Source organism: Apteryx rowi, unplaced genomic scaffold (assembly GCF_003343035.1).
Source record: "Apteryx rowi isolate R43461 unplaced genomic scaffold, aptRow1 scaffold_658, whole genome shotgun sequence".
NCBI lineage: Eukaryota > Metazoa > Chordata > Aves > Apterygiformes > Apterygidae > Apteryx > Apteryx rowi.
The window spans coordinates 322,230-340,025 of NW_020450936.1; the positions used below are offsets into that span (position 1 = coordinate 322,230).

Genomic DNA, 17,796 nt, shown 5'->3' on the forward strand with positions numbered 1-17,796 from the left:
AAGGATATGTGTGTGTATTTGAAATTATACACCATGTAATCTCATTTTGTATACTGACTAGAATTGGAAGCATGGAAGCAGAAATATAGAGAGCTGAAGAACCAGAGCAATAGTGACTGTCAGCAAAAGGTACACAAAAGAGAAGAGAAAAACATAAATGCAAGTAGTGAGGAATCAGTAAAGCTGCAAGAAAAACTGAAGGTAAAATATGGTGACTTAATTCATACTTAAATGAAAGTTTTAGCTTTAAACTAAGAGGAGACTAAATCTAAATATTTAGCTTCTGCCATTATATCCAAGAGCTAGGGCATGGTATGAAACATTCATATTGGTAAATGAAACTTCCTCTAAAAGCTGCTGTGCAGCTATGCAGCAAGGCCTGAATGCAGCATCACTGGTAATATATGAGGAATTGCATCACTGATACCCCTTTATATAATATGGAAAGCATCCTTCTTCATGTAATGCTAATGTGGACAGTGCTGCAATAGCTGGGTTCCCCTGTACAGTTGTCTTAACCAATTCTATTCTTTTTTTCATTAAAGAAAGAACCAGTCTGTCACTGAGGTTTCCTGTGTGGTTATACACAGGCCACATACATTCTGTTAGTGGAATATTTTTTTGTGCTTCTGTCTTCCTGCATAACTTCGTAATGTTTCTAGTGACTAAAGCCAATGCCATCCTTCAAACAGAAGGGAGAGTCCACATAATATTTGTTGTTTCACAATATACCTATGCAATAAATGTACTATATACTTGTACAATTTATTTTTACAATATATGCAAGAAAGGAGCACTAACTGAAAGCAATTATGACTTCAGAAGATGTCTCTGACAAACCTGTTTTCCGTCAGATGCTTGGGCAACTAAATTAAACTCTCTCAAGATCATGGGCTTACTTTTTGACCTGGAAGTCCTCCCTGTTGGGCTGAGGAGCTACCTCTAATTTTCCTTGGGTAGAAAAGGTAGCTTTTTCCAAGCAACCACTTGGGTGCATCTGTCTTACATGGGAGAATATCTGACAAAAGATTTCATTGGTGGAAATGGGGGGGGGGGAGGAGGCAATGTTGCTGTGGGTTGAAGTGACATTCCGTGAGGTACATGCTGGCTCTGCCTATCATTCAAATTGTACTGCATTTTTTGCCTTTCAGTACTGAGGTAGAAATGAGTTTTCTAACATATCCTGTAAGGCAGCATAAGAGATTAGGAATTTGGAAGCTAGGAGGTTCTTTTTATCATTACTTTTTGTGTAACTTTCATAGTACTCATGATATTTCCAAAGCAAATTTTTAGAAAAAATTCTATTCCATGAAGTCACTTCAGTCTGAATAAAAAGTGCTGAAAACTGTTAGCTTTTTTAATAAACAGAGAAGAATAAGTAAAAACTTAATATTTGCACTTAGAAATATGCTGGAGTAAAACTGGGCTAGTATTTCCTCTGTGTTTTTGAAACAAGTCCCTTTAATGGTAATCCAGCTTCTAAGACTTCTTTTGCTTAATCTCTACCTATGGTGGTATTTCTGGTTTCTTTAAAATAGGAGTATGAGGAAAAGTATCAAACTGATAGAAAGAAGTGGCTTGAGGAAAAAATGGGACTCATAAGTCAAGTAAAAGAAGCTGAGAGTCATCGCAACAGAGAAATGAGGAAATTTGCTGAAGACAGAGAACGTCATGTAAAGCAACAAGCAGAAATTGTAAGCAATAGTTGATGGGGACTTCTGCAAGTGCTCTGTGGGAGGTCTCAGGGAGGTCCTGTTGCGTGAGTAGCGTAGAGCAAGTCTCATGTCAAGTGCTAACAGTATTGGTACTTGAGACTAACTGGCATTTGTCAAAGCCAAAACTCCTCTCATTTTCTCCCATGAGAAAGCCCAGATGAGATCTGCTCAGTATGGAAAATAAAACAATAAGGGTCACAAAATGAAAAAGCTTAGCCCATAATAGAAGGTAACATGTCTGTTTTTCTGCAAGAATCTTTCCTTTCTATCCCATCACCTCACTAGAATTCTTGAAACCTCACCTTGTGTGTCAAACGCCAATAAGGAACCTACACTAAAACAAAAACAAAAAACCAACTATTTAATGAAGCTAAAAAAATATATTCTTTTAAGAAACAAATCTTGTTTTGGCTTTTCTAGAAATAAAAAAGACTAACCAGAAAATTTCTAAAAATAAAAGCCTTGTATCCTAAAAATATAAAAGCCTTTCTCTTCTAAATGAAAAGAAAAAACAGGCAGAAGTTGGCAAAAAGACTCAGCTTTTCTCCATATATTTAGTAAAAATATTTGGTCAAAATGCCACTGATTTTGGTCTCATATCACTTTCAAAGTAGTGCAACTGAGACTTAATAGCAAGGTGGATACCTTGCCTGTTCATGGGACTGTTGTGTCATGATATTAACATCTTAAACACATGGAACTGTTTTATGAATCTGTACAATCTACAAAACTATATGTGCATCTAGAAGTAGTTGGCAGTGAATTTCTGGATCTGGAACCAGTACAAGGCAATGTGAGTACTATTATTGCTTCGTCTCTGACTTTACCTGGCATTTTGGTAGTAATAGAATTGTAAAGCAGGCAAATTGGTGTGGAAGTTCTTGCCAAAAATTCTCCGCTTCTCAAAGAGTTAATATAGATGCAGAGTTATGTGAAGCAGGCTTTGCTTTTGCATGTTCTTGGTGAAATTAGATCACTAGTTTTCCCTCAGAATTGATACAGAGTCTATGTGGGCTTTAATTTTCAAGTTTACTAGTAGCTTTTTTTAAAGCCATAATATAATACTAACTATATGAAACCAGTCAGTCAGGACAGTTCAGATAAAGAATGTAGGGAAGAGGTGTTCGATTCTAACCTATATTTTCCCCATTTAGGAAGGGCTTACTGCACAGCTGGTAGAAAAGGACAGCAACCTTCAAAAGTGGCGTGAAGAAAGAGATAAATTAGTAGAAGCTTTGGAAATACAGCTCAGGACTCTGGCTTCTAGCACCACCCAAAAGGATAAAGAAATAGCAGAACTGAAACAGGCTGTGTTAAAGGATTCGGGAAAGGTTGGCTTTGATTTTTGTTAACCATTAATGTTGCAAACACTGTATTCTTGCTCTTCTCATTTTGTCTGCGTTTGTTTTGTTCTTTATCACTATCATGCTGAAAATGTTTGCAGCTAATTTAAAAAAGAAGAGCCTTATTTATGTTCTTTTGAAACTGAATTTGTAGTAGTGACTGTTCCAAAATATTTAGCTGTTCAAATAACACTTGACATCTATTCGATCCTTTGATTGCAAAGTTGGATGGGAAATCCTAAACTGACTTTTTTTTGTAGTCACCAGAGCTACTTTGCCCCCAAGCTAGGCTGAATCCTCAGTGAGAAATTTTCTCTGAGATTTCTTTGAGTGTTTCAGGGCTAGCAGTCAGTGATGTGAGAAGACAGATGGGGAAGAGAGGAAAGAAGTTAAGGTGGGGGGAGAGGAATTCCAGGAGTTAAATTTTTATTTTAGTGTCCTGATTTTGCCAGGATTGGTAATACAAGTACTAGAGTAAGGCTTCAAAATCTATATATAAGACTGAATAAGTTACTGTTTTGTGGTTGTTTTGGATTCAGCATCTTTGGGGACAGATGCTCATAATATAAACAACCAGAACAGTTGCTGCCTTTTTCACCACACCAAGGACATCATGAACGAATGGGAGGAGACCTTGTTATTGCTTGAGGAAGATGGAAGTACATAAGCAGAGTAAAAGAGAAAACGTTATGTTGCATCTTCCCATGCTTTTGTGTGACTTTTCTTCACTTTCCACAAGGGCCCCATGAACATAGGGGATTAGTCGGCTTTTTGTTGGATAGTTAACTTGCTTAGTGTGCGATTCTAAAACATACATGCTACTGAATAGTTGTCGTGATGCTTGTATATGCTTTAATTTCTTTTTTTCAATCATTCTTCAATTTGTGCCAATTTTAATATGTTCTAGGATAATGGAACTGTGATAGAGGAACTAAGAAGAGAGTTGGCAGACAAAGATGACATTATAAAAGAGTTGAAACGAGGTATTCACCAAGAAAATCTTCATTCTTTAGCAGAAGTACCATTGCCTCAAAAAGGACAAAATACAATGGATCAGTCTGTATGCAACAAAGAGGTATATTTATGACTAGTAAATATCTTCTATAAATGTAACATGTTAATAATTTTTTGTTTTGCTCTCTCCTTGGTGTCTATTTCTGAGACACTTCCAAAAATTAAAAAGAAAAATATTTTTCCTAATGCAATACTTTAACTGTATCTTCCATTTTAAGTTTTCTCTCATTTTTGTTGCATAGTTTAGTTATGTGCATATTAAGGGATTTCAGCTTAAACATCTTTCATATCGTCTATAGTTTGGTAAAAAGGAATGATTTTGTAATTAGAGATGCTAGACCATATTGGGGTTCAGAAGAAAAAGACAGTATCCTGCATTCCACCTGTAAAAAGTATCTGAAGGCTGTGCAAAGAGAAGATCAACTCTGCATTTTTCCTGAACAAGAATTAAAAGGCTTGCAGTTGTGCTGAGACCCATGATTCTGACTGGGCCTTTGTGTGCTGCTTTTATTTCAATATTTAATGAGGTAGTTTTCCTGCTAAACTGAGTTAATACTATGTGGCTCTGTTGCTAATTAATAATGAACAGGGCTAAACATAGATGGCCTAACAATCCCTTCTTTAGCTACTGGGAGATGTAATTCATCCCTTGCTCCAGAACTGGATTGAATGCTAAAATGCATTCATCTGTGTAGCTGCTGTCTACTACCAAAAATTCTGACTAGTTTCTTGCCTTTTCCTCACTTCTGCCAGTGTTGTGTAGGTAAAGCTTGTGATGTATGCGACAGGACAGCACAGCTTTTGGAAAGCCACTCTGTACAGCTTTATAATAGCTGCTGAGAGAGCACCAGCAGCCTATACATATGCATAGTGTGGAGGCTGGTTGTGGGATCCAGTAAGGGCAGCTCTCTGTACTGCAAGGAGCAAGATCTATTACTCCTTTGTCTATATATCAAGGAAGAACTAGGAAATGATGCTGGGAGATATCCCAGGTTCTTCTGGAGAAACGAAGTAGTTGTCGTCTTAAACTGCTAAAAATGAATTGTGGTGGTTGGACATAGCGGGGCATCTGTACTGCTTTCTCATAAGAATGATCTCTTTTCCTAGTCCTCTTTCTGGAAAGACCATAAAAACCAAGAAACCTATTTTACCATATGTCCAGTTTACTGAAAAATCTTCTGATGTCCTAGGTGCTTTGCTCTCTTATCAAAAATACCATATATTAAGAAAAGAAGGTAGAAGAACTGAGGAAAAAGTCTGAGCACATTTCAACATTCTGAAATGTTGCAGGTTCTCAATCCCTTAAAATTGAGAAGTGCAAACTCCAATGTGTATGCTTGTCAGTCTGAGTTAAACTTGTCTAAATTAAACTTCAGTGTATAGGGAAACTTTTGTTTTTCCACTGTACTTTTTTTTTTTTAATATCTTTCCCCTGTGGATTTCAGTGCTAGTCTTGCTAGAGTCTCTAGGCTTCTGCTGTGGTTCAGCCTTCAGAAAATCTGCTTGCCTTTGAGATAGGTTTCATGAATTCCAGAGATTCTAGTCACAGAAAGGTGAAAGATAATTTGTGAAGATAATGAGCAAGTGCAATAACTTCTTCCTTCAACATTTCAGGCCTTTCTCCTTTCACTGTGTGGTCCTAGTAACTCCTTCTAGTGCCAGAGCTTAGATGTGATGTGGTAACAGACGGGGCTCCCCCCCACCCCCCAAAGTAAAATGCCTCCGTAGATGTCATCTCTGACAATGACAAGTACCATATGTATCAATGGAAGGTCAAGAAATTCCAAAGTGAACTTTGAGGTGTTTGGGAAGGCCTTGGAAAAACATCCTCCTAACTGTTAGAAACTAGATTGTGATCTACGGTATGAATGGCTGATATCCTATTCAATCAGAAAGTAAAGGATTTTGGGGAAAATAGAAGAAGCAATCTCTGGGAAAAGTCTGTTCTGTAAGATGGTGATAATTTTGGTCAATGGAAAAAGTTTGCTTTCTAAACCTTCAGTGTATCATGGATATGCTTTTAATGACTACTGCAGAGAGTCATTACATTTACCAAAAAGCTTTGAAACAAGAAAGACCTCTTCCAATAAACTATGTTATATCCTGGACCAGGAAAGGACTGTAGCTTATCAGGCATTCTCCACTGGTCCTGCTGATGTATTTCTGGTATCCAGATGGAGCTTACAAATTTCATTACCTTTTCCCTCTGGCTTGAGAAGAAAAGCTAATGGCTGTTAGACTTCCCCTTTGATTAATCTCAGGTGTCCAAAACCATAAACCAGCATGGTTAAACAGGTTTGTGGCCAATGTTTTCTTTTGCTCTTGCAGCCGGAAGATCTTTATGCTAATCGTATAGCTACAGAAGAGTTTGTCTGAAGTTTTGTTCTGTTAGCTTTCTCATGAAACTTGTAAGCATCTGCAGATCAGTTTTACTGTGTTTGTCTGAACTTACCTAATTGGCTTTACTCTTCCTTCTTGCTTCTGTGAATGGATATTCATGGTTGCTCGTTTTTTATAAATGAAAAGCCAACCAGGAGCACAACAACTTTCTTGCTTGTTAATTTTCTTTCTCAGCAACTTTTTACCTCATTGAATCTAAGCTCAATGTAGACATCAAGTAAAAAAAAAAAAAAAACAGGATACAGCTGTTTTATTGACTTAATCTTTTTTCCTGTAAAAGAAACAATTTGTTGCCCTGATTTTTGTTGAACATAATTCAAGAATCATTGCTATAAAATTAGTTGTTGAGAAGAATTCTTGTGAAGGACTAGTGCTAAAGTATTTGTCTCAAGCCTGTAGCAACAATACTTGAATTCTACTGGTGAACAGAGTTACTTGTATGTTATAAATGAGGAAAGAGGCTGCTTATGGGATTATCATATGAGGAAACCCTTGTTATGATGTTCTTGAAATGAATGCCATAAAGTTTTGGGGAAGTGGAATCCTTAAAAAGGATGTAGTGGTGTTAGATAAGAACAGCTAAAATGATCAAGGGAATGTGTCACTCCTGCCTTAAAAGGGGAGACTAAAAAGCTGGTACTCCTCAGTTTGGAGAAGTTAAGGCTACTGGAGGGGTACAACTGAGGCTTACAAAATCATGGAGGTCATGGGTAAGCTGAAAGCAGAACTGTCCTTCGCTAAATCCTGCAAGAACTAGGGAGCACTCAGTGAAACTAACAGGAGATAGTTTAAAAAAAAAATAAAGTACTCATTATGCAGCAGCTAGTGATCTTTTGGAGGTGATGGAAGCAGGTAATGTCAGCAGGTATTAGACAAATTAACAGTAGAGAAATCCATAAACGTATTCATAAATGGACACTATAAGGATTAGGTGAAGGTGTACCTTCTGACACTTCCGGTGTGGCGCTTCTGGGTGCTGGGAGAGTATGGAGCGAACAGACTGTAGAAAGTAGCCATGTTCTCGTTAAACATCTCTCTGCCACTCTTGGAGGCAGAACACTGAACTAGATGAACTATTGGTGAGACCTAATAGGGCCTCACCTCACCAATGGTCATATGCTCAATAGATGCAACTACAGTCTTAAAAATTTGTTGTCTTTCAGCCCAGATGTTCATTAGCTCTGTGCTGGAGCTTTTATATTGAAACTTCTAGAACGCTCAAAATATTTTGAGGTTTACGATCTAGCATAATCATTATTCATTCTAAATACTTACAGTTTATGGAAGAACAGAGCAAGAGTAACCCTATAGCTGGACAAAGTATTCCAGTAAGATATGATGAAGTTAAAGAGAATTATTCATTATTTCGATGTCCTAGCAGTGCTTCTTAAGTGAAACTGAGGTTGGTCTACAACTTTAAATCTGGCTGTTTCCTGTAGTTGTGTGGATTTTGATAGATAATGATGGGTAGGGATGTCTGTGTCACATTACCTGAACAATTCTAAAGCTTTATTCTGCTTATCCCTTTCTGGGTGCTGGGAAGAACAGTTAAATCACTTGATTTAGTGGCTTTTGGTAGAAACAAAATCTGTAGAAAAAATAATTGTATGATTAACTTTATCTGACTTTAACTATGTGCTGCTGAAAACATACCTTTCAGTGATGCTATGAAGTGGCTGACTTAGATGAGAATCACCTGGAAAAAGTACTTATAAAGCAATTTAAATGGGCAAGCAACAGCAGGACAAATTCAGTTTCCTTTCTGCTGTTGCAGGATTCCTGTGTGCAGTGTTGTTGGCTAATGACTCTAACCATTCTTAACTTTTGAATTGCAAACTCTTTCATGCAATAGCATTTATAAAGAAAAATATTTCTGTTAACCAACCCTCTAGTCCTTGGGGATGCAGTGGTGGTGGAGGTACCCCCACTCAAAATCCCGGCAGAGCCTGTTGAAGAGGGTGACAGCCTTTGACTTTCCTTGAGTGTTCTTGGTTTGAGAGGAGGAAGGTCTCAGCACCCTCCAGGGTGAACCAGCATGAGAAGCAACAACAGCTAGTCTGTGTTTGGGACTCTACCACCAGTAGTAACAGCCACCTGCCATCCCCTCCCAGAGCAGTAGCCTACTTTCGGCATTGTATCCAAACAGGTACTGAATTCACTTTGTACGCTTGCCAGCAGCTGCACTGCTGCCATGGAGAAGCAGGAGCTGAGGAGGCTACCACTGCAACTCTTTCCACTAAGAGAAACAGCGTTATGTGGATGGTGGACAGCAAGTGCTGCTGGGAAAGAGTTGTGCAAACTGACCTTTCCATCCTACTTCCACCATGCAGTTCTTCTGGTTGTCAGCTGGAACAAGAGGAGGTCTTCAGCTTGTTTGGGCTATGTTGCTACCTGAAAGCCTTCTCTATCTCCAAAGAAAAGATAGTGATATAGAAGTCTCTCACAGGTTGAATTCGGCTTGTAGTTTGACAGCTAGACTTATGTTATCTACATAATTAACATCTCTACTGTAGAAGGGGAAGGGCAAGCTCTCTAAAAATAGGCTGAAGAAGAGTTAAACTTGTCTGTCAAAATACCTCCTGCCGAGATCCTGAGGAGCAGCAGCACTGAGCAGAAAATCATGTCAATTCTATCAATTGACAATCATGTCAATCTTAGCTATATAAAGTGTGACTAGCTGTGTCCTTGAAAAATGGCTGGGAAACAAGGCACCAGGTTGAGTTCAGCTTGGAAAATTAAGTTCTGTGGTCATACTCAGAAACATTAATTTTGTTAAAATTTAACAAAAATAAAGTTCTAGAAAATAAGGCTTAAATTCTGCTGTAATTGAAGTAAATTTTCCTACTTCCATTACAAGTCTTCCATAAGTTAATAGCTGGAAAACGGAATGCCTACTTTATGTACACTTCCCTACCTTTTTTGTTTGTTTGTTTTCCTCAAACTTATTTTAAAGGTTGTTTTCTTAAGTTTTCTGTATGCTTTCAGGGCCATTCAGACATCGTCCTTGATTCTTCTGAAGTTTCCACAGAAAACGGAAGAACTAGTCGGTTCCCAAAGCCAGAGATGGAAATCCAGTTCACACCTCTGCAACCCAATAAGATAGAGGTGAAGCATCAGGGCAGCACCTTGCCAGTGACAGTTAAAATGCTCAAACCAAGAAGGAAAAGGAAGAGTGAAGAGATGGATGAGGTATGACCTAAACCAACTGACAAAGTCTGTTGTGCAGTTTTTCAGTGTATTACTGTGATAGTTTCTGCTAGAATCATATTTTTATTTTCTGGTCCTCACTAGGATCACTAAGGATATGTCTAGTATATATTTAAAGCCCCCTTTCCCCCAGAAGTGGTCGATCTCTGGTCTGTGTTGAATACAGCCAGGGACTTGAATTTATCCAGACTTTGGCCTCCTGTCTGACTTGCACTTTCTCACTACCTTCTACACTGGACTCTCCCTGGGAGTACCATTTGCTCCTGTCCATGATCCCACAGATCAGAGTGGCGGACCAATTCTATAGGATTGTTTATTTTGCCTTAGGAAATTATTGGTATCAATTACAAGCTTATACTGTTATCATTAGGTATGGCTATTGGTTATCATACTTGAAATCTCTCACTTTTCTGAAAAGCTGTAGGCACAAATCGTCTTTATTGACCTCCTGAACACTGGCTTTCTGTATTCATCTGATGTATTGGAGTATTTCTTTTGATGAAATTATCAACGTGCAGTCTTGCTTCACGTGGATCTTGAAAGAAAAGTTTATTAAATACAAAGATGACATCACATCCCAAGACAGAAATGTCTTATACTGACAGCTTAACAATGGTACTATGCTACCAACCTGTTCTTATAGTTGTCACCGTAAATCTGAAGCTGTATTTAGATTTATTGAGTGACTTTCAACTTGTGTGTTCACTTGTCAAGTATCTCTAAGCTGAAAGCATAGCAAATGATGGAGAGAGAGGAAAATAGCAAATGTCAGAATGGTTTACCTACAGTTATTTCTAGTTTCCTGTCTTTCACAAGATTGTTCAGCAATTGATTCAGATTTGGATAGTTTCTTCTATCCAGTATCAACCAATACCTCTCTACTGTTAGCCATAGCATTTAAACAGTGGCTGCTTCTATGACATAAATAATCATTATTCTTTCCAGAGCAATAATAGTAGTGTTAATATTTATCATATATTTGTTTTCTTAGGATTTTGTGAAAAGTGAAAACAAGAAAAATGTAAAATCTGCTATGGCTGTTAATTCACCTTCTACAAGCAACAAGAAAATGGTTTGATCTTGTGCTATTTTTGTAGCTAGTTTGGCTTTTTCCCTAAAGATGGATATGTGAAAGTAGCAAACATTTGTACTCTGCAATATCTTATCTTTATCCATGTACTTAGATGGAGTTCTTAAACACTTGTGTTAGCTTAGAGAGTTTAACAGGAAGATAACTGAAGATATTAAGTATGTATTTGGCAAGAATATATACTAGCATTTGTGTATAATGATTCAGTGGGAGTTACATACTAGATAGCTATGAAGACAAGTTTGACCATGTTATTAGGGTATGTGCTGTTGTAGGTGATGCCTTTGAAGTAAAGCTAAGGCTCATTATCGTCCATGTGTGCAAAATGAGGATGTTTTCAAGCCTTAGCAGTGTCCTGGGCAAATTCAGAGAGTAGGTAGTAGATCTTCCTGTCAGTAATCCTCCTGTTTTGTTTATAAGTAGAACAGTTTCTGTAATGAAGTACTCTACATCTTGGAATCCTTTTTTAAGAAACTTTACTTGTAGTTTCATATATTACTCATGCCCTTAAATGTCATCTGTCAAATTTTGAAGGATTTTTGATTTTTTTTTTCTCTTGGGTGTAAAACGAGATTCTCTAAATTGCTGTTGTCATATCATTAGTATAATGAACAGAGGTGTCAGTAGCAAAATTCAAAATACCAGCTTAAAAATATTTAACTTAAAATCAAAACTGAATTAAACTTGAAGATAGCCAAATTTCTACTTAAATAATGATCTCATTTCTGTTTAGATGTCTACCACACAGTCATTTAGAAAAGAATACCCATTAAGAAAGCAAGAATCTACTTCAGGTACGAAGTCACCTAGAAAGAAGGATGGAACCCTACAAAAAATTGGAGATTTTTTCCAAAGTTCTCCTACTATTATTCATTCTAAAGGTTTGTATGGAGAAAAGTCTCCCCCCCACCATGTTTTCTGCTGAGCTTTACAGAAAGACTTGTAGCTACTATAACCATTCATATGTAGCTAAAGGCCATGTCTGTTGTATAAAGCTGTTCATGAAATGATGTCTGAACTGGGGCCTGTTACATCAGATCTTGCGGAGTAGAAAAGGCTGTCTTGGCTGCAGGGAGCTCATAATTCTAAGGTTTAGGTTAAATGAAAAAGGTAAACAAGGTGGGATGAGAAGATACGACAAGGGATGTATGTGTATGAATTCAACATAACAGCAATGGTAACTGATGTTAATTTCAAAATGTCTGAGTTATTCTTTCTTACATTAAAACAAAAAATGTCAAGGAAACTTTTGCTACTGATATAAAAATCAAGAGCTGAATCCAATCCCCGTATCCTATCTTTTTCTGTAAGCAATTTCCTCCCCCACTTGGTTTCTGTGGAAGCTATATTAATCATTTTTGATATGTGTGTGTGGGAGGGGAAGATTAGTTGTATAGAATCTGAAATCTGGTATCTCAAGAAAATATTTGGAAAACTTTAATCAACTGATTGTAAGGCAATTAATGGATTTATTATGTTTAAGTATAGCCTTGGGAAGTGTAATTGCTAGGACTTTCCACTGAGGAATATGTTTTTATTCTTCCCTAGGGTAGCATATGGATCCTGAGTTACTGGGATTTTAAATAAATAAAGTGGGTGGGGTGAGGTGGGGCAGAGGGCACAAGGGATCCCCAGATTTAACTAACCATATAACGATGTCTTTTAGAATTTAAAAAAACAGGTCAGTCAGCATTCTATGTAGATACTTAAAATTAATATCTTTGTACCAACCTCAAAACTTGCTACAAAAGAGCATGTTACCTTTTGCTGTCAGATAGCCTAGACAACGATAGTGGAATTTTGAAAAGTTTTCGGGTTTGTCAGATATGGTCAATGAGGACTGCATCATTCTCAACAGAAACCAAATTCAGACAACTCAAAATTTCACCCTGAAAATACTTAATTCCAGCAAATGAGTTGCAGCAAAGAAATGAAAATGGAAGAAGTTCTTTTTGTAACCCTTATTCCACATCCTTAATTTCTTTGCCTGTTCCTGTAGCTTGGTGTTGTTGGGGTTTTCTTCTTTCTCTCTAGTTCATAATACACAGTCTTCTCATTACAAATCTAGTCTGAAGCTATACAAATATAGAGAGAACACTGACTCTACCCTTCACTTCTGTCAGCCCAAAGATGTTAAACCCATTGTTCAGCTCCTGTTGAAGCATCCAGCTTCAAATGAAATCAGTACCCTAATTGATTTGATCTGCTCTTTGAATGTGCCCTCTAAGGGTTTGCATCTGATGCTATAGAATGCTTTTTCAGAACAGCCCGCAGATTCCATAGCAGTATGGTCTCAACGAGGCCAAATACCTCTTCTGAATTTTTATATTTAAACTTCATTCAACATCTGTTGAAACAAGTTTTATTAAAAAACTAGTTTAATCTTATTCATTAGTTTTGGGGCTCACAAGACCAGTAAGGTATTGATTTATAATAAAATTCTTCTTCTAGCAAAGAAACTGATTGCGACAATAAGCTCTCCTAAGTCTGCAGAACCAGAAAGTCTCAAAGAAAATGAGATCAAGCCAAAACGAGTCAAGAGAAAGCTGTATTCAGCTGACATTTCTGGTCCTCTAGATATCCCTGCCTCTTCGGTAAGTGATTACAAGTTACTGTTTGGTGTAATGCAAAGTAAGTATTTCTTCAATCTTGGCTTAAAATAAACTATTAGGGGGACAGAACAAATCTGAGGGTCTAATCAGTTTGAGAAGAGTGTTGAAAATACTAACTTATTTCTTGATTCTGTCTAGCCATTCTTTTTGGTCTTACAACCTTGCTGTTTTACTTTTCTCCATTTTTCAGCTATCTTCTCTGTAGCTGTTTGCTGACTTACTGTATAAATGATATAGCAATCCTGGAGATACCTATGCATCCAAATTTAGAAAGATATTTTAGCTGTGGTATGTGGGGATTTTCTTCCTCTACTACAGTATTTGAATCATAATTTATTTGTTGTTCCAGCAGATAGTATTCACTTAAGTGTAGCATAAAGGGAAAGTAGAAATAGAGACCGCAAGTGAACCATTGACTAGGGACCGCGTGTTTGAAACACTAAAGATGAAATTCTGCACACACAATTAGCTTTGTAAGAAAAGTGAGTACCTAAGGTAGTCCCAAACTCTGTGTATGCCTGGATGATCTTTGAATAACTTTAGGATGTGTATACATCCATGTTTCTCCAGAGCACTGTTCAGACAGCCTTCTGGGTATGCTTAAACTATGTCCTGCCTCAGCCAGCCTCTAAAGGGTTTTATATGCCAGGGCTTGAAGTGGAGTTACTGAAGTGCAGTTTTATGGCTATGTCAGTAGGTCTGGTGCTGAGAGGACTCCTGCTCTGTTAGAGCTACATCTCTTTATTCTGTTCAAGCCTTTCTTCCCTTCACTATGGCAAGCTTTTGCCTATGCTAGGATATCCCATTGACTTTTTTCTGTAAGTTGTATGAGTGAAGAAGCTAGAAGCCAGAATGCTGAGTGTCCATGAGCAGAAAACAAGACACAAATGCAGACAAAGGCTGAGAAGCACAGGTGTGAAAGGAAAAGTGAGAGACTGAATCCTGGGAAAGTCAAAGAAAGTTGAAGGAATTTAAGCTAAAAATAGACTTTCTAAACACTTCTTGTTTCATGAAATTAGTATCAGAGTTTAGAAGAGAGAGTAGCTTTCAGATCAGCTTTTTCCTAACAATTTTAGACACTACATAAGCTAAATTTGATATATTCTCAGTAGTTGGTCACTTAATTCATGAACTAATTGCTCTGCATCCTATGGGCCTTCATTTAAAAGATAATAGGCAACTTTCATTCTGCAAACAGCTTATGGGAAAAATCAAGTAGTTACATGGGTCTAGAAGTGTCCAATAGAGTGACTGTTTAATATGCAATGTTGCATGCCAGACATTTCTGAGGAAAAGCTGAGTAACTTTTGAAATATCTCTTTCAGATTTTTATAGAACAGAAAGAAAAGGAAAGCGATCACCTAATCATCAAACGACGTCTACGATCAAAAACAGCTAAATAATCATGTAAAAGCATGTATATTTTTCCTAGTTAGGCATATATCTATTGTGTTATTTCAGCTGATTGTACATAGGAAACCATACATACTTCATCACGCTCCTAAGCCTGTGTATAGATGTATAGATTACTTTTGATGGTTTCAAATTCTGACTCCATTAAAGCTGAAATATAGTTCAAGAAAGCCTGCGTCTGACTCTTCTTTTTTGGACTGGTATCTTTTGAAATGTTCATTATTTTCCCATTGTGCAGTAAGAATTATGCCTATGCAAAATGATTTAAGTTGCTTTTTAAATAGCCAGTATAATTACCATAACTTTAAGAGTGGAAAAAATGAGCGGACGTTAAAACACTTGTATATCCTTAAATCTTAGAAAAAGACTTTAAAATGCTGTGCATGGAGAAAACTAAGAAATTGGCACTGAGGGGAGAAATATGACATGTTTTCCATCATCATTTGTGTAATTTTAACTATCTTATGTTTATTCTTCTAAAAATAAATAATTTATAAGCCTAAAACTTTTTCTTTAGGGATTATAGTTTCTCTAAATTATAACTTGCTATCTTAAGTGATCCACTCTGGCGTAGCCACTTGACAGCTTATTCTAGCCACCCAGTTCCACTCAAATAGAACAGCTACTTTTATAGTAAGGTTTAGATTGTTACTTTTAGAACTGATTCCATGACTTTCACCCACTTAATAGTCATAAGTTCTTCTCTTTGACTGTTGTTCTGTGTTGTCTTTTGTGTGATTAGAAAAAAATTCAGCTTGGCTCGTTATACCTGCCATGAACATTAGAGAGATTAAAAATTGGTTCTCTTGAAAATAAGATGTGACCTTTTAAATGACTGTTGTAGCTTAGCTTTAGCAGATAAGGTACCTTTTCAAGTGTAAATTGACAGAAAAAGGACCATCTTTCACTTTGGTAGAAATAGTTTTGCTTTCATTCTTGTGATTATAGTTGAAGTGTGGACAAAGATGCTGTCAGATCAACGGCAGCAAACTGATACAGTTTTTTCTACTGTAGGTTGTCTGAGCATGAGATGTCCCTACAAAAGGACGATGCTTAGTTCAGTTCTGTAGATTCCGGTTAGATAAGATCAGGTTCCAATACAAGATGCTTTTCTAGCTTCTAGACTGTAAGAGTTGTATCTCTAAGCAATACTTTTTTCTCTTACCTTCTTACTGCTGCAGACTGAAGAAAGATTGGTGCTTTGCTTTCCCTGATTTGAAGGTGGCAAAGTGAGCCTGATTCACAAATTACATTCAGCTTTTCCAAAGCTTCAGTTTCGTTTTCTTCTTGCACTTCATTCTGTATGTGTGAATGAGAATTTAGGTTTCTTTTTCATTGGCTTCAAATCTCATGCTTTGTGTTGCCACCTTCTCTTCCCTCTTTTTGTCCTAATAGGAAAAAGTAGAACCTGGGAGATGATCAGATCATTCTACTTCCTAAATAAAATCAACATATTGTCATTAGTTTCTCTCAAGGTAGGATTTTATACTTGGAAACCTGTGTCCCTCTACAGACCTTCTCTATTTTCTGCTATCTGTAGTCCAGATATTTGGACCAATCTCTCTTCCAACACTGCCAAAGAGCACAGCAGTGAGGATTCTTACATGATGCAGGTGAAAGTTACTCATTTCACTCAAGTGTCACGCTTGGATATATAGTCAATCTACCAGGTGAAGCCATATAATAGTCTTATACAATGGCTTGTACAATAATGCTTTCCGTATTTATTTTTATCTGTCTCCTAACATTTTGTCTGCTTTTTTCCACATTGAGATGTTCTCTGTCAGCTGTTCATCTTGACCCCTAACTTGTTTTTCCGATAGTTTCAGTTAATTTTAGCACCCATCAGTGTGTGCATGTTTAGCTGGATTGTTCCTTCCATTGTGAATAACCTTGCACGTGCCTGCAGTGATATCCATATGCCATCATGTTGCCTTGAATGACAGTTTGATTGCTTGTCATTAAATCATCAAATGGGCTTATGGCTCTCATTTAGCAGAAAAACATTTGCAAGGTAAATGTAGGATAGAAAGGATGCTGAATTACTTGATTGTTCCATGTATGATTTCTTTATTGATTCAAATGTATGGAAAGTGATAGAAATATTTTCAGCCATTTGATGTCTCTATTAAACTGCTGATTGATAGTGTTTGTTCCTCTCCCTATCGAATATAAAATTTCATAGTTCCAAACAATTGATGCTTCTATGAAATTTTATGGGTAGATAAATGGCAAGTGACAAACCTTTAAAAGACTTTATTTTAATGAATTGCTCTGGTAAATTGCAATTTATTTTCGAGTCATCTCTGCAGCTGACTAGAATCCATCAACTTAGTCAAGCTACCACATTATTCAAAGAAACTGCTTTATTTCACTATCTGTAGATAGTGAAATTTTTTGTAAAAATCTTGTATTTACTACTTAAAGTTCATCAGTTATGCAGTTATTTGTAGGCTCTATGAAAAACTGTTCTTTCTGGAAGTAATTTCAATGCATGTTTTTGGTACAACCACTGACAGGACTGAACATTAGAATAGCTATACACACAAATTTTTGTCTTTGTCTTTTTCACAGTATTTTAGGGTTTTTCAGTCCCTAGGGTAGCCTTTACACTTGCAAGAATTGCGCTGAATTAACTTGCTTCATAAGTGTAGGTTTGGTTACCAAACTCCATGACTATAGATTTTAATACAAACAGAAGTAAATCATGTTCCCTTTGGCATCAGTCAAGGGATTGTGATTTTTGTACTTCCTGCAGTTCTTGGAGGTTGAGCCTACACTTCACTAGCCTAGGAAATGAGTCACGCTTTGTGCATCATCTTTGTCCATGTTAGGAAGAATCCAGTGGTGTGGTGTGGACTTCAATCCTCCCCTCTTCTCTTCAGACATTCCCTGGTTATAAGAAGGTGTACCCCCTGCAATGTTTCATGATGCATGTATTGCCACACATCACTGGCTGAATTGGAGGGGAATAAGAGTTTCTATACATGGACTTGGGTCAT

At 37.1% G+C, this 17,796-nt stretch overlaps 1 protein-coding gene across 2 annotated transcripts in view; it reads left to right on the forward strand.

The window, feature by feature from the left end:
• KIF20B (kinesin family member 20B) overlaps nt 1–14,960 on the forward strand; it is a 47,863-nt gene extending 32,903 nt beyond the window's left edge. For both annotated transcript variants that reach the window (XM_026085023.1, XM_026085022.1), the window contains exons 25-33: nt 62–201; nt 1,539–1,694; nt 2,870–3,046; nt 3,966–4,133; nt 9,458–9,661; nt 10,671–10,751; nt 11,503–11,650; nt 13,221–13,363; nt 14,707–14,960. In XM_026085023.1, the coding sequence (XP_025940808.1) occupies nt 62–201; nt 1,539–1,694; nt 2,870–3,046; nt 3,966–4,133; nt 9,458–9,661; nt 10,671–10,751; nt 11,503–11,650; nt 13,221–13,363; nt 14,707–14,784 (1,295 nt within the window). In that variant the 3' untranslated portion in view covers nt 14,785–14,960. The remainder of the gene's footprint in view (nt 1–61; nt 202–1,538; nt 1,695–2,869; nt 3,047–3,965; nt 4,134–9,457; nt 9,662–10,670; nt 10,752–11,502; nt 11,651–13,220; nt 13,364–14,706) is intronic.
• Nucleotides 14,961–17,796: the final 2,836 nt, after the last annotated feature.